Genomic DNA, 15,544 nt, shown 5'->3' with positions numbered 1-15,544 from the left:
CTTGCCTGGCATGTGTGAGGCATTGGGTTCGATCCTCTGCACCACATTGTCTTTCTACAACTATAACTACAAAAACTGAAAAAAAAAAATAAAAAAGTAGGAGGGGAGGGTATGGGGAAGTACTGGGGAACAGAATATACCTAATTATGCTATGTCCATATACAAATAAACCACAGTGAATTTTATATATGTATATACACATGTGATATATATTTGTATATAATTATAGTGTGTGCATTAAAAAATAATAATTATAGAAGAGAGCACTAGAGCAAGCTGATTGGGGGAGAGAGGTGGCAAGGGAAAGGGAAGATACTGGAGAATGAGGTTGATTGAATTGTTTTGTAAGTGTGTGAATATGGTATAATGAATCCCACTATTATATATAATTATAGTATACGAATAAAAAATAATTTAAAAAATTCATTTGATCTTTCAGGTTGAACTCCAGTTCCAGTTGAATCGATTACCCCTCTGTGAAATGCACTATGCACTAGACAGGATCAAGGACAATGGCGTCTTGTTTCCAGACATCAGCATGACTCCCACCATACCGTGGAGTCCCAACAGGTACAGGAAGAAAGTGCCTTAGTAGAGGATGTATATCAATATTAAATGGACTGTCTGTAATAAGTAACTCTAGCATACTTTTTTTTTCCAAATATTTTATTAGTTGTTGATGGACCTTTATTTATTTATATGTGGTGCTGAGAATTGAACCCAGTGCTTCACATGACAGGCAAGAGCTCTACCACTGAGCCACAACCCCAGCCCCTCCAGCATACTTTTATAGGAAAGATTGCCTGTGTTCCTCAGGAGGCATTTTAGTGGTAAAGAAAGGAGAGTGAGCTCATGGTAGAGTGCTTGCCTAATGTGCTTGAGGCCCTGGGTTCCACCCCCAGCACTGCAAAAACAAAACAAAACAACCAAACCAAATCAAACAACCAAAAAAACAAAACAGTAAAAGAAACCTCAGAATGAAACATTTGAGTTTCATCATTGATTTTCTTGGCCAAGACTCCTCACAGTCGAAATGAGTTCTGTTGCTTTTCTTTTTTTTTTCTTAATTTTTTTTAATTGTAGTTGGACACAATACCTTTATTTTATTTATTTATTTTTATGTGGTGCTGAGGATTGAACCCCGTGCCTCACAAGTGCTAGGTGAGCACTCTACCGCTGAGCCACAACCCCAGCCCTTCTATTGCTTTTCTTAACAGCCTTAGTTTGATAGGATGCCAAGCAGTTTAGGGATATTTTTGAGTAAAAGGTTAATTGGAAAATTGAGGCCTTTCTGAATTAAGTAATTAATTTTAAATTATTTTTGAAAGTGGACAATATTGTGATTTCAGCAATGTGGAGTAAGCATGACAGAAGATACTTTAGAAACTGCTCTCAAGTTATTGGTTGTGTAAATAGCATTCTGCTTAAATTCTCTTTGGCACTTCTTTACATGCAATTAAATAAGACACTCTGTTTTGTTTCAACAGTAGATAGCAGTGATAGCTGTGTGATTGAATCGTTGTTTTTAGTTTCTCTGGCAGGTTTTGTCTCATTGGTCCCTGCCTTGCTCATACTAACTCCTCTTTTTCTTTCTTTCTCTCTCTCTCTCTCTTTAAGTTTACTGGCTCGGCACAATAGTCATTTATTTATCACTCTAAACATGGTAGAGTGGCCCTGTTCCATACCGATGGAGGCCCTGGCATGTTCAGTAATTGGTTTCCAAGGTCACTGTGGGTGTTGACGGGGAGAATGAGCACAGAGGACCACATGGGTCATTTTTATGTGCTAGGTAGGCCTAGAAGCAGCACACATCAATCCTCCTCAACATTCCATTTTCTTCTGGTCCTAAAACAAAACAAAATATGACATTTCTTACAACACAGAACCTGAGTCGTTTCTGCTGTGTTTTTGCTTGCCCTTGCTGTCCTATCTCCTTTCTTCTTTTTCCTGCCAAAATTTTTGAGATGGAATGTTTGGCATGTTTCTAATACTCTCTGTTTGCTGTTGTATCTCCTTCCCACTTGCTCATACTCCTGAGGGTACTCCGTGATCTCATTGTAAAACTCCAGCTGACTTCTCAGCTCTCATTTGGTTCACCTTCTCTCCATCTGTCCCTTTCTTTCCATTCTCAGAACCAGTGCTTAATTCATGCCTGTACCGATTCAGCAGCATGCTAGTTGGTCTTCTGTCCTTCTGGTTGTAACCCTGTTGTCTGGTCTACCTCTCACATTTCTTTCAAAGTTCGTTTTCTAAAACAACCATTATGTCACATCTCTGAAGGCTTCTCCTTGACATGTTGATAAAGTCTTAGACCTAATCGGAAACTTATTATTAGCTCTTTGTTGCAAAGCATGTTGATTGTGCTTACCAACAATGTCTTTTCAGGAGTTTACTCAACTGTTTTCTGCTTGACATCCCCTTCCTCCAAGTCCCCAGTACTCTAGCCATATTGAATTCTCTTGAAGTTTATTTTTTAAAAATTTAAAAAATTGTAATGGTTACCGTCTTAACCATTTTAAGTGTATAGTGTTAAATATGTTCATATTGTTATACAATCTCTACATCTTTTTCATCTTATAAAACTGAAACTAAGAATCCGTTGAAGAATCCCCCATCCCCCACCAGCCCTGACTCTTTATCTTTATGGGAGTTCCTCACTTTGAGCCCATCCACTGGGACATCTGGGCTGACATCTTTGCCCAGTGTCAGCCTGTTGAGAATCTTCCTGTCCTGTAAGGCTTTTTCCAGCCCTTTCCATTTCATTGTTTCAGTAACTACTGAGCCCCTGCTATCTAGAAGGCTCAGTTAGTTTTGTGCTTTCAAGCATAATGTGTCCAGTTACTTTTTGTCAGTTGTGTACATTTTATTTTTCTCACTAGACTGTGAGCTTTGTATACTAAGAGACCATGTCTTCTTTATTTTGAACACTAACAAGGTCTTGCACATTATTAATATTTGACACACTTAAGTTATTAAGAATTTCAACTTTTAAAAAATGTTTTAGATGTAGATGGACACAATACATTTATTTTATTTATTCATTTTTATGTCGTGCTGAGGATCAAACCCAGTGCCTCATGCGTGCAAGGCAAGTGCTCTACCACTGAGCCACAACCCCAGCCCAAGAATTTCAAGTTTAAAGAAGGAAAATAGTTGTTCAAATGTTGAGGCCATACCAATAAACTTTTAGGCATTTTTACCTGACGTACTCATTGCTGAAAGTTGTTTTACATATAATATATTCAAACCCTACTGACTGTTAATGGCAAAAGTTATAACAAAATGTCAAATAGTAGAAAAACTTCCTATCAGGAAACAATTCATACCACTGTAATACAAATAGTAATTAAAATGTTCTGGCTTGGGGCAGTGGTGCAGGCCTGTAATCCCAGCAGCTTAGAGGCTGAGACAGGAGGATCATGAGTTCAAAGCCAGCCTCAGCAAAAGTGAGATGGCTGTTTCTAAATAAAATACAAAATAGGTCTGGGGATGTGGCTCAGTGGTTGATAGCCCCTGAGTTCAATCCCCGGTACTTCCCTCCCTTCCGACCCACGAAAGGTTCTGGATTTAGGAACTTACTCAGATATCATTAACTATTTAATATCTTTGCTGGACATGATGGTACATGCCTGTAATTCCAGTAACTCAGAAAGCTGAGGCAGGAAAATTGCAAGTTCAAAGTGAGCCTTAACAATTTAGTGATGCCGAAAGCAACTTATTGAGACTCTTTCCTAAAATAAAAAATTAAAAAAGATCTGGAAAAATGGCTCAGTGATTAATGCTTCCGGGTTTGATATCTGGTATCAATAAACAAAGAAACAAACAAATTAATCTTTTGTGCTATATAGATACATAAATGAAGTTGAAAAATTATTCTTTAGCATGTAGCCTTATAAATTAATTATAACAATGTATTTGGCCAGGGAAGGACTTTGAATTAATTTGGTTCTGGGAATAAAACAATTTATTTTATTTTATTCAGAATAAATTGTAGAGATTTCATATTGTTTCAAATTGTGAAAACCAAAGTTGACTTATCAAATATTTAATATATATCTTTCCCTTATTACGTGGTGGTATAATAAACAAGTGCACTTTGTTTTAGTCATTGGCTCTCATCACCTATTCACTATTCATTGCCAGAAATTACAGAGATGATTGACATTGATAAAGTTTCTGGTCTGCTCTGAAGTGCTTATTTACACTGAAATAATTGGTAGGTAAAATGAGTTACATAAACAAAGTAAAGGGATATTGACATATTTTATACCTATAAGTTTGTCATTAATCTCTTAGATTTGTACTTATATAGTATATTCTATAGCTCATTTTTTTTTTTTTTTTTTTGTACCAGGAATTGAACTCATCGGGGGCATTTGACTCCTGAGCCATCTCAGCCCTATTTTGTGTTTTATTTAGAAACAGGGTCTCACTGAATTGCTTAGTGCCTCGATTTTGCTGAGGCTGGCTTTGAACTCATGATCCATCTGTCTCAGCCTCCCAAGCCTCTGGGATTACAGGCATGTGCCACTGTGCCTGGTTTATAGCTCATTTTTAAATTGACAAAACCCCCCAGATTTGAAAGATTAGAATGCTTTTTATTTGGTACCAGGGATTAAACCCAAGGGTGCAACATCTACAGCTCTTTTTAAATTTTTTATTTTGAGATAGGGTCTTACTGAATTGCTGGGACTGGCTTTGAACTTGTGAGCCTCCTGCCTCAGCTTCCTAAATTTCTGGGATTTTGAGCATGCACACTGTACCTGGCAAGATTACAGTGTTTTAAAGTTTTTGTTTTTAAATGTGTGTCCTAACCATTTTTCTGAAATATAGGAATAGAAACTAAAATTAAACTTCTATTGCTCAATTTTGTTTCCATACAGCTTTAAGTAAATATTTTTAATTTAAAAAATGTATGTATGCATTATCTCATTTGATCTTTAAAGTAATTGTCTTATGCAGGTATCATCTCCATGTATATGTGAAGGAAGCATGAGGGACAGATATCAAAGAATCATAGTGATCAGACATGGATGCAAGTAATGGTTTTCTGAACTAACTGGTGAAAGATGTTGAATTATAAGCCTAGAGATAGGTGGTCCAGGCTAGTGCAGGGGCTCAGCAGCGCCATCATGGGCCAAGGTCACCCTTTCCTCTCTGCCAATAAAGTGAGCTGGTTTTCTTCTTTATGCTTATTATAGTCTCATGGTTATCCTGTGACTGCTGTATACTTATTTACTACATTGTCTTTCCAGCCAGTTGAAGGAGGAAGGCAATGGAGCAAGAAGGACTTTCTTCTAGTTAAAGGAAAAAAATTAAAAACCTGTACCTAGAATCGTTAGCTAGCTAAATAATTAGTGAGGCTTTGTTTTTACTTTATTGGCTATGAGAGTCTGTCTGAGGGACTTATTCCTGCATTTAATTCACCAAAATTGGGTATTCAGCAGAGGAAGCTGGGAAATGGAATATTACAACTGGCTAGGCCCAGTAGCCGAGTAGCTAGGCAGGAGAGAAGGGTGCTTTGAATGGTTTTGGGATAGTCATTAATGCCACAGGATCTGCTACATATATTGGGTCTGGACTTAGTGGTCACCTAAAACCCATTTCTTCATTTATAGAAGATAGAATATTATTAGGTACTGGCAGAATTATGAGTAAATAAGCTGGTTAATACAGAGGGACTGTGAAGTAAAATGCTTACAATTTAGTAAATAGCTTCCAAGGAATTCAGCATCACTGCTCAGCAGTCTTTTTTCTTTGTTATTGTTTTAACTTAAAAAATCTTGTAGTTCAGAAAAATGGCTGATGGCATGTTCACGGGATCAGTTTATTTTCTGAGAATTTATATTTTCTTGTAAGTTCTGCACATTAACTAGTTGCGCTACTGGAGCTCCTACATTTTCTTTACAGAGAATTTTTTTGGTTTGAGATTACCTGTCACGATGTAACATTCACTGTAATTTTTTAAGAAACTAGAAGTGTTAAGATGATTTTCCGTATGTCCTAGCTTCTGATTTTGAATGTAGCCTCACAGAGGGAATTTTCCTGTCTAAACTCTGTTCTACTATTTCAGGATTGTTCTGCAGGCACTTTGCACATTTTCTAAGCATCTCTTTACACACCCTTCCTATTTTGGTTTACATCCCTATCATTTTTGCCATAGTTGTTGTGATATTTAGTGTTTCAGTTGTGACTATGAGAAAGAATTCTGTTGGTTCTCCATTTGGTTTGATCTGTTTCAGCATCTGCTGTTCATTTAAATCTTCAAAACTTCGCCAAGTTATAGAAGGGACACTAGTAAGATAGATCTCATTACAGCAGCCATCTGTGCTATGTGGCAGGTGTTCTTAACCCTGAAAAGTAGGATAGATGTGGGTGATTTGTATGTGAAAACATAAGAAAATATTTCATATTGTTGGCTTTTGGTACCTTTTTTAAAAAAAATGCTATTTTCTAAGTTAAGGTTTTATAAAAAATCTGCTGTCTCTTAACCAGAGACATAAAGTCTTTTCTTTTTCCCTGTTTGAAACCTTGAGAGACTTTTCAGTGGATCAGAATTTAAATTATTTTAGTTTCTGTTTTGCATTTTATTTGCTGTGCAAAGAAACAACTTTATTATTTTCAGAAAAAAATTTCTGACACTTTTTTGACACAAACGGATACATTGCCATTATTACTTAATGAACTTGGCAGCCACTAGACTAGAAGTGCTTCGATTTCTTTGGATTAGTTGTCAAAAAATTTTTGTGTTTGGAGTAGGACAAGATAAAGTTATGACTTACATGGGCAGACACTCTAAATGACTCTGTTGGGTAATTTTCCTGAAAAGTGGTTTTAGAACAAGCATTAGTTGTTATTGGTGCTATTGTTTTAGTAGTTTTTAGTGGTTCAGTAAAATTCAGGATACTTCTGTGTGATATTCTATTAATTACTAAGTTGCATATATTTAAAATGACATTTTTATTTTTCATAGACAATGGGATGAACAGTTGGATCCTCGACTAAATGCAAAACAGAAAGAAGCTGTTCTGGCTATTACCACTCCACTTTCCATCCAGCTCCCACCTGTCCTCATCATTGGGCCCTACGGGACAGGCAAAACATTCACTCTAGCTCAGGCCGTCAAGCACATTCTGCAGCAGCACGAGACTAGGTGAGCAGCTGGGATGTATGCTAGTATTTCAAGAGCAGGGCGCTTCCTTTCTTCTTATTTTAAATACAAAATGAGTGCCAGCAAGACAGTTTTCACCTATCTCTTAAAAATTGAAAGAACAGAAAAAAGACTAAACCCAAAGCATTAAAATTTGAATTCTCTAGAAACACTTTTTTAAAATTGGTAATATAGAAAGTGATGGTTTTTAAATAGCCATCAAAACTTGAAGTCTGCCAAGGAATTGTAATATATGTTAAAGCCCAAAGAGCTGGGTTTAGAAAATTTCGTATTTATATGATAGATTTTAATATAATTTTGGGTAACTTCCTTTGTAGCTTAATGAGAAATGTTGTTTCCTAAAGGCGTCATTAAATAATAATGTTAGAGAGCACTGAGTAGGTTGGCAGAAATGTATGCTATTAAGATGGCCACTGCTTTTTTTTTTTTTGGTATTATACTGCTTGAATAGTTTTGTGTTTTATCATTCTTTTTATTTGCACCATTTATTTCAGCAGGATTCTCATTTGCACCCATTCTAATAGTGCTGCTGATCTCTACATAAAGGATTATTTACATCCATATGTAGAAGCAGGCAATCCCCAGGCAAGACCTCTCAGGTATTTTTTAAGGCTTATTATGTATCTGTATCATACTTTGTTATTCTTAAGAAAAGGTGTCTGCAAAGATTTTAGTAACTTTGGATATACCAAAATCTTTAATTATGTATTGGCATTTGGAGGTTGTCTTTTGAGTAATTAATTTAAAATAAGGCAAAATGTAAAAAAATCTTTAACCATTTATTAACTATAGAGAAAGACATCCTTTTTTAAGTTTTGTGTGTAAAAAATGTTACAACCTGAGTAAATTTTGATATGTACCTCTAAAAGCTGGTATGATAAAATATTAAATATGATAAATTAAAATCAAGTTTAATTTACATTATAGCACATTTAGTGTGGCAGAGTAGTCATGCAGTTTCAGCTTTATGGAAATAAACATTTGACTGTTATCATGCTGGTAATTTCGTGGAAGCTACATATTAGAGAAGCATGAAATACTGAAATGCATTCTGCAACAAAATGTAATTGACTAGAATTCACAATTTTTTGCTACTGTTTAAAAGACACAATGTCAAAGAAAATTTTAAGTTGACATGGCAAGGTCCTGTGAGTTTTTGTAGACATGAAGTATACTTAAATACAGGATTGTGGGGGAATAAAAATCCTTTTCTTCAGAAAACAATAAAGAATCATTAAATGATTATGTATTATACCATTTGTTTTCATTGCTATATGAAGTTAATGTTTAGTTTGCCATTTTACCAACTAATATATCATGGCCTAGGTTATTCAAATTACTATTAATTCTTGTTTATAAATTAATTTCTAATCACACACTTTTGATTCATAATTCACTTAACTTTTTATTTCTAGTTGATCCCAGGCATGGAAAAATGAAATTATGCAATTTACTTCTTTAATAACCATAGCTAAAACCATTTAAATGATTTTAGAATTGCATTAAAAAAAAGAGAGAGAGAGAGAGAGAGAAAAGTGATGTGGCCTGTTAATAGATTTTTTTTTTTTTTTTTTTTTTTTGTGCTATGTTTTTAGTGTAGAAGATAAAGCAGGAATAGTTATTTTACCTAGAATGTAGTTGTATTTAATAAGAAAGTATCATATGTAAACATTTGTAAGTGAAAATATGATATTTATTCAAGGGTAAATTCACTAATAATTACTTTGCTTCAGAATCTAATCTTGCTCAGATTTGAATGAAAGTTGAATAGCTAGCATTTTTGCCATAAATGTTTTCACTCTCATGTTGATAAATTGTTTTCTTTGCTTTTATCATTGATAGAGCATGTGTTTGTGTGTTTTTGTGTGTGTGTTGCGTGGGAAATGTGACAATCTCATTTACCATTGTGCTTGATTTGGAAACAGTAGGGTAAAGCCTGCTCAAATCTTGGTGAACTTAGCATATTTCACTTGCTATTCGTGGTGGTAGAGCTATTGATGAAAGTAAAATTTATTATTTTGAAAGTTGTACTTAGCTTTTTCTGTTTAAATTTTTTTTTTTTTTGGAGGTTATAATCCAACATATAGTGCCTCTAAATGTGTAGAGTAAGAAGTTATATTCTTATGGTTGTATGGTTGTAGTGGCCCAAATATAGAAACTTACCTGTTAGAAAGAGGTCTCCCTGTTTTCACTTTTGAGACTAGTTCATCCAAGATGAAAAAGTATGTTCAAATCATATGATTTCATTTAGAAAATTGAATTAAATGAGAAAAAAACCCTGACTTCCCTGCATATTTTCTTCATATAAACCTACATTTTCCACTCTGTTTTCCTCTTTGGGTAATGTATTGACTTGTAAATGTATTTCCTAAGAAATACTTGTTAGGATTTATTAGCACCAGTAGGGAAAATTAGAGTGATTAACTGCTCTGGGGCGATCAGCTTTCTCCACATGATCCCAGGCTGCAGGGGAAGGAACACAAGAGGGCACCAAGTGTCTGCTCTGGTCATGAAGGAGAGGGATGTCTTCAGGGAGTGAAGGTTTGCTGTCTTTTGACAGTACTTTAGAGTCCCAGCCCAGGAAACTTGATAGTGTGAGACTAGCTAGAGTAAATAGCACTAGTTAGTAGGTTTAAATATACTACATGTGATTCAAATTTATAAAATTCTCTTAGTTGCCAGGAGTTGAGCTGAGCTCCAGATATTGGGAGTGGAGGTTTTAGAAATCATTTTAGATTACATTTATTTTTACATTTTACTTTATTCAGAATTAAAAGATTTAAAAATGGACTACAGGGGAGAAAGCAGTTTGTTTCTGTGCATGTTTCTGAGGATCATGCACAGAAACAAACTGCTTTCCCTATAGTCCATTTAGCAGGGAGAGGCCCTCTTCGGAGATTGACCGCTTTCTGGGCAAACTGGAAAAATTTGTTGTTGTAGAAAGATCTTTAAAGATGTAATTTTCTTCTGGTATCAAGTTCTGAATCTTAATATCTTAACTAATATCATTTCAGGGGCTCATTATTGCATATGAATTCAATACATGAATAAGATTGCAGTGAATTATAATTACCAAACTATGTCCTATTTTAAGAATCATTATAAATCCTGTGGGATATTTGGGTTGTTTTGTTTCTAGAAAATATGTAAATTACGTAATTGGAGTCAATTAAGTACTTTGAACTTTTTGGGGGGTGGGTACTGGGTATTGAACCTAGGGGTGATCTACCACTGAGCTATACTCCCAGCTCTTTCTATTTACTTATTTATTTTAAAAGAGTATATTCCCTTTTTTTAGACATTTATTTTATTTATGTTTTATGTGGTGCTGAGGATCGAACCCATGGCCTCACACGTGTGAGGCAAGAACTGTACCGCTGAGCCCTAACCCCAGCCCTACTCCCAGCTCTTTTTATTTTGAGACAGAATCTTGCCGAATTGCCCAGACTGTCCTCAACCTTGGAATCATTCTGCCTCAGACTCGGTAGTAACTGGAATTCTGGCTCCTGCCAACGTACAGCCTTATACCCTCCCCCAGCCCTGCTCTATCCTAGGTGCTAGGAAAGGACCCAGGGTTTTGCACATGCACTCTTTCCTTTCCACTGTGCTATATCCCCAGCTTATATTTTACACTGTGAACTTAAGTGTCTTTTTTTTTTTTAAGATGGCAATGGACTTTATTTTATTTATGCATTTATATGTGGTGCTGAGAATTGAACCCAGTGCCTCATGTATGCCAGGCAAGTGCTCTACCACTGAGCCACAACCCCAGCCCCTTAAGTGTCACTTTTTACTATCAATTCTCAGATTTTGAAAAATGTTAGGTGTGTTTTAAATAATCTTACTGAAAGTATCTGTCTCATTAAATGTTGCATGAAATGACAATACAGAGAAAATATTTAAATCTTTTGAAAGTGAGCACTAGTGTTGTACTTTTAATAAAATAGTCAAGAGATCAAACTTTGAATTCTTATGGCTTACTTTCTTATTCTTACTTGAGGTAACTTTCCAAGTAATGTGAAAAAGTCAGTAATGATATTTAAAACTTCAGGTTTTCTTTTTTTTTTTTTTTTTCCTTTGAAGAAGAAGAATCAGGTTCCTGGAGTTAGTTGATAAGTAATTTGAAAAACCATTCTTTTCTATTTTACAATGAAATATTTATTGAAGTAAATAAGCACAAAGAAAAAAATCAACATTATCTATAGCCTCAGTATCCAGAAATAAACACTCACTGCTAACACTTTGGAGTTAAGTCCTAATTGTTTCTATGCTTAATTACATTTACTGGGGTTAATGTGAATAGAATCATAGACAATTTGTAAAATGAGATATTATTTAAAAGTAAATTTGCTTTGCTGATCTGATTAAACTTGTTTTATTAAAATGTAAAACATTTGAAAGTTTTGTCTCTTTTAGAAGTGTTAATTCTAAACTTTGACCAAGTTTACAATTCTTATCACCATAGTATTTTTTAAATATCTTATTCCTCAATTATAATTTATATTGAGACATTTATTAAATAAGCTTTTTGCTTTGTTTATAATAAAAAAGAAAACCCTGTGTTACGTGTTTCACAGAGGTTGAGAACAGATTGTAGAAGTTGAGACTGGTTTTAATTGCTTGTATTCATGCCATCGTGTCACCTTTTACATTTGTGTGATGTAAATTGAATATTAACTGAGTACTAGAAATGCTGGTTTCAACACTGGGCATGGTGGTGCTTGCTTATAATCCCAGGTGCTCAGGAGGCTGAGTTAGGAGGATTCCAAGTGTGAGGCCAGCCTCAGTGAGGCCCTAAGCAACCCAATGAGACTGTCTTAAAATAAAAAATTAAAAGGGCTGGGGATGTGGCTCAGTGATAAAGTGCCCCTAGATTCAATGCTGCTTTTAGTGTCAGCTTTGCTGTGGGAAGTGGAGGACTTCTGTTTGTTGGTGCCAGGTATTCTGCTGCATATTATATATTATTTCTCTAAATCCTTGAGAGGTTGAACTATTAGATCCATTTTGGAAATGAGAGTAGACGTGTACTGATACAGCCCTTTGGTTTAGAAAACTACCTTGACTTCATCTATATTCCTCTTTTGAAAATTTTTATAAATATTTGTATTCCCTGGCTCTACTTCCTATGTTTTCTTTGTCTTGAGCCCACGTTATCCAAGTTTCCATCTTTACTTTTAATCTGAAACCATTATTTTGTGGTTACTAATGGTTTCCTTGTTTCTGAATCCTGTGGTCAATTCTTATTTTATTCAGTCTCTTAGCAGCATTTGGTATTGTTACTTTTTATTTCTCTCTTGAAACAGTTTGTTCATTTTGTATCTAATATTCCCTACAGCTCCTGAATTCTCCCCTATTTCAGGATGGCCCTCTCCCAGTTGCCTTACTTTATCCTACTCCTTTTCCCAGCCTCTAGATGTAGGAGTGTTCCGTCATTCATTCTTCCTCTAGTTTTCTTTCTTTTTTAAATTTACTCTTTTTCTGTAGGTGATAATATCTCATCTTAAGACTTTGTATTCTCCCAATACGTACCGCTTGACCTAGGCATTCTCCTGAACTCCAAACATATATCATCCTGTGTTTTGGTTATCTCTGCTTGGATGTCTACTCAATATGTCCAAAACTGAACTCCCAAATCCCACCCCAAATCTGTTTCTTTTACCATCTTTGTAGATACTACCACTATTTATTCAGTTTGAAAACCATGGAATCAGGCTTTCTCTTAATTTTTTTGATACTGGGATTGAATGCAGGGGCACTCCACCACTGAGCTACATCACCAGCTCTTTTTTATTTTTATTTAGAGACAGGGTCTCGCTAAATTGCTGAGGCTGGCTTTGACCTCACAATCTTCCTGCCTCAGCCTCCCAAGCCACTGGGATTACAGGTGTGTGCTACCAGGTCAAGCTCTTTCTCTTAAATTTTATCTCAAGTTGATTAGTAAATCCTATTGGCATGACTTTTTTTTTTTTTTTTTTTTTTGAGGTACTGGGGATTGAACTCATAGAACAATACTCAGCAAGTGTTCTACCACTGAGCTATATTGCTAGCCCCTGTTGGCATTACTCTTACAGTGTCTAGTGAATCTGACCATTTTCACATCTCCATTGTTACCATCCTAATTCAAGCCACCATCTTCTCTTGTCCATGCCTTTCAACAACCTCCTGATTTCACTGCCCTTACCTCCATCCCACCCAGAGGCGTGTCGATGTTAAATTATACTGGCTTGTGATAGCTGATCATGTGCATGTCTCACGTGTTCATGTTCAGTGACATGTACTACTAACTTGAAATTGGCCATGGGAATAGTTTTTACACCAGGGAAATTTGCAAACACTACAAATCAGTCCCTCCTCCCCAGCATACCATTGTCTGGTCCTCTCCTGCAACATATTCTGCCCAGAGAAACAGAGCAACATAAGTCCTCTAGCAACATAAATCATGTTGTGTGATTGTCCTGTCAAATTCTTTTTCTTTAAAAAATTTTTAAAAAAATCATTGCTAGACATGATACCTTTATTTTATTTATTTATTTTTATGTAGTGCTGAGGCTCAAACCCATTGTCTCACATGTGCTAGGCAAACGCTCTACCATTGAGCCACAACCCCAGCCCGTGTCCTGTCAAATTCTGAAGGCTTTTCATTAAACTCAGGCTAAATCCAGAGCCTTTATGATTACTCCCAACCCCTGTGTGATCTGTTCCTGTACTATAGCTTAGTAGATGCCTGGTCTTGGTTATGTTGGGGGAGTGAGAGTTGGATGAGTGGATGGATGGATGAGTCTTTTCTGTAGCATCTTAGTAATCTATAGCATGAAACCTATTAATATTTTTCTTTTGCAATTAATGGAAGAGATGCACTTTCTTAAAGTTTGCATTCTTTTGATACTTTTGATTGTTCAGAATTTAAATTTGTTTTAAAATGTCCAGAATCTCAGACAGAGGTCTATTTAGATATAGGTATAAGAAGTTTTCTAAAATAAAATGCAAATAACTTGAATTTGTGTTATAAGTGTGCAGTTTCATATTCTAAAATATGAATTCAGTGTATTTTTGTAAGAATATTATAGAAAAAGTAATTCCATAGTAGAACGATTTTGAATTTAATTAAAAACCCATATGCATGTATAAAACTTGTTTGTCATTTTGTTGAGATTAATCTGAATTCTTAAAATTCATTAGGTATTTATTTTGTGGTAGCACTTATGCTTTCTGTTTATATCTTTTTTTCTTTTCCTTTTTTTTAAATGGGAGATGTCACAGTAGATATAGTGGCAGTTTTATGTTAAATTCTAGTACAGTGGAGTGTTAATTAACAATTATGAAGTTTTACTTGTTAATTTCCAGAAATTGGAAAATAATGGTGTCAATAATTTTAGTAATCAGGTACTGTTAAGATGTTGATAAATGTGTATCAGAAATATTATTTTTTTTTTACAGGGTTTATTTCCGAAATCGCTGGGTAAAGACTGTCCACCCAGTTGTGCATCAGTACTGTTTGATCTCAAGCGCACATTCCACCTTTCAGATGCCACAGAAAGAAGATATTCTTAAACATCGAGTGGTGGTGGTTACATTGAATACTTCCCAGTACCTCTGTCAGTTGGACCTTGAACCTGGTATGCTGACTCCTGCCACAATGTAGGGTATCTCACAGGGCTAGGGCTTGTGTATTCAGTCTGTAGCCCATGAGCCAAATCTGGCTTGCTGCCTGTGTTTGAATAAAGTTTTACTAGATGGAACACAGCCACTGGTGCCCATTTAGTTGCCTGTTTGCTTTCTATAGATGCTTTTGTGCCACAACACCTGAGTTGAGTAGTTGCAACAAAGACTGGCCCACAACCTAAGATACACCCTGTGTGCGCTGTACTGAAAAAATTATCCAAACCCTAGACATTTTCATGACTGATATTCCATTGGTCAGGTGGTAGTTACTTACAATCACACGAAGAATTCAAATTTGGACATTGTTGGTGTTTTTTTTTTGTTGTTGTTGTTTTTTACAATTTTCTCAAGTTTTTGTCTTAAATTGCTTTTGCATTGTAGAGACAGCAAGCATTATAGGATTTTTTTTTATTTCATACTATTACATTTCTATACCGGAGCTATGTAAAATCAATCTAATATTACACAGGGCCAGATAGAAGATAACAGGTTGTTGTGATAATATGGTGGAACAAAGTTGTATTACTTCAGATGCTTTAAAAGAATGCTCATTTTTTTTTTCCAAACAGCATTAAACCTTTTTTTTTTTTTTTTAAGAGAGAGAGAGAGAGAATTTTCATACTTATTTTTTAATTTTCGTTGAACACAACATCTTTGTTTGTATGTGGTGCTGAGGATCAAACCCGGGCTGCACGTATGCCAGGCGAGCAC

The 15,544-nt window shown here is 35.4% G+C and overlaps 1 protein-coding gene across 4 annotated transcripts in view; it reads left to right on the top strand.

Annotated features, from left to right (window-relative positions):
• The window catches only part of Helz (helicase with zinc finger), a 164,684-nt gene that overhangs the window by 78,706 nt on the left and 70,434 nt on the right, over nt 1–15,544 (top strand). For 3 of the 4 annotated variants that reach the window (XM_076870584.2, XM_076870583.2, XM_076870585.2), the window contains 4 exons: nt 440–570; nt 6,974–7,153; nt 7,666–7,770; nt 14,609–14,787. In XM_076870584.2, coding sequence (XP_076726699.1) covers nt 440–570; nt 6,974–7,153; nt 7,666–7,770; nt 14,609–14,787 — 595 coding nt within the window. The remainder of the gene's footprint in view (nt 1–439; nt 571–6,973; nt 7,154–7,665; nt 7,771–14,608; nt 14,788–15,544) is intronic. The other variant, XM_076870586.2, reaches the window with a different exon arrangement.

This window comes from Callospermophilus lateralis, chromosome 11, assembly GCF_048772815.1.
Source record: "Callospermophilus lateralis isolate mCalLat2 chromosome 11, mCalLat2.hap1, whole genome shotgun sequence".
In the NCBI taxonomy this organism is placed as follows: Eukaryota; Metazoa; Chordata; class Mammalia; order Rodentia; family Sciuridae; genus Callospermophilus; species Callospermophilus lateralis.
Note: the sequence above shows the minus strand (reverse complement) of the source record. Positions and strands in the feature narration are given on the sequence as shown.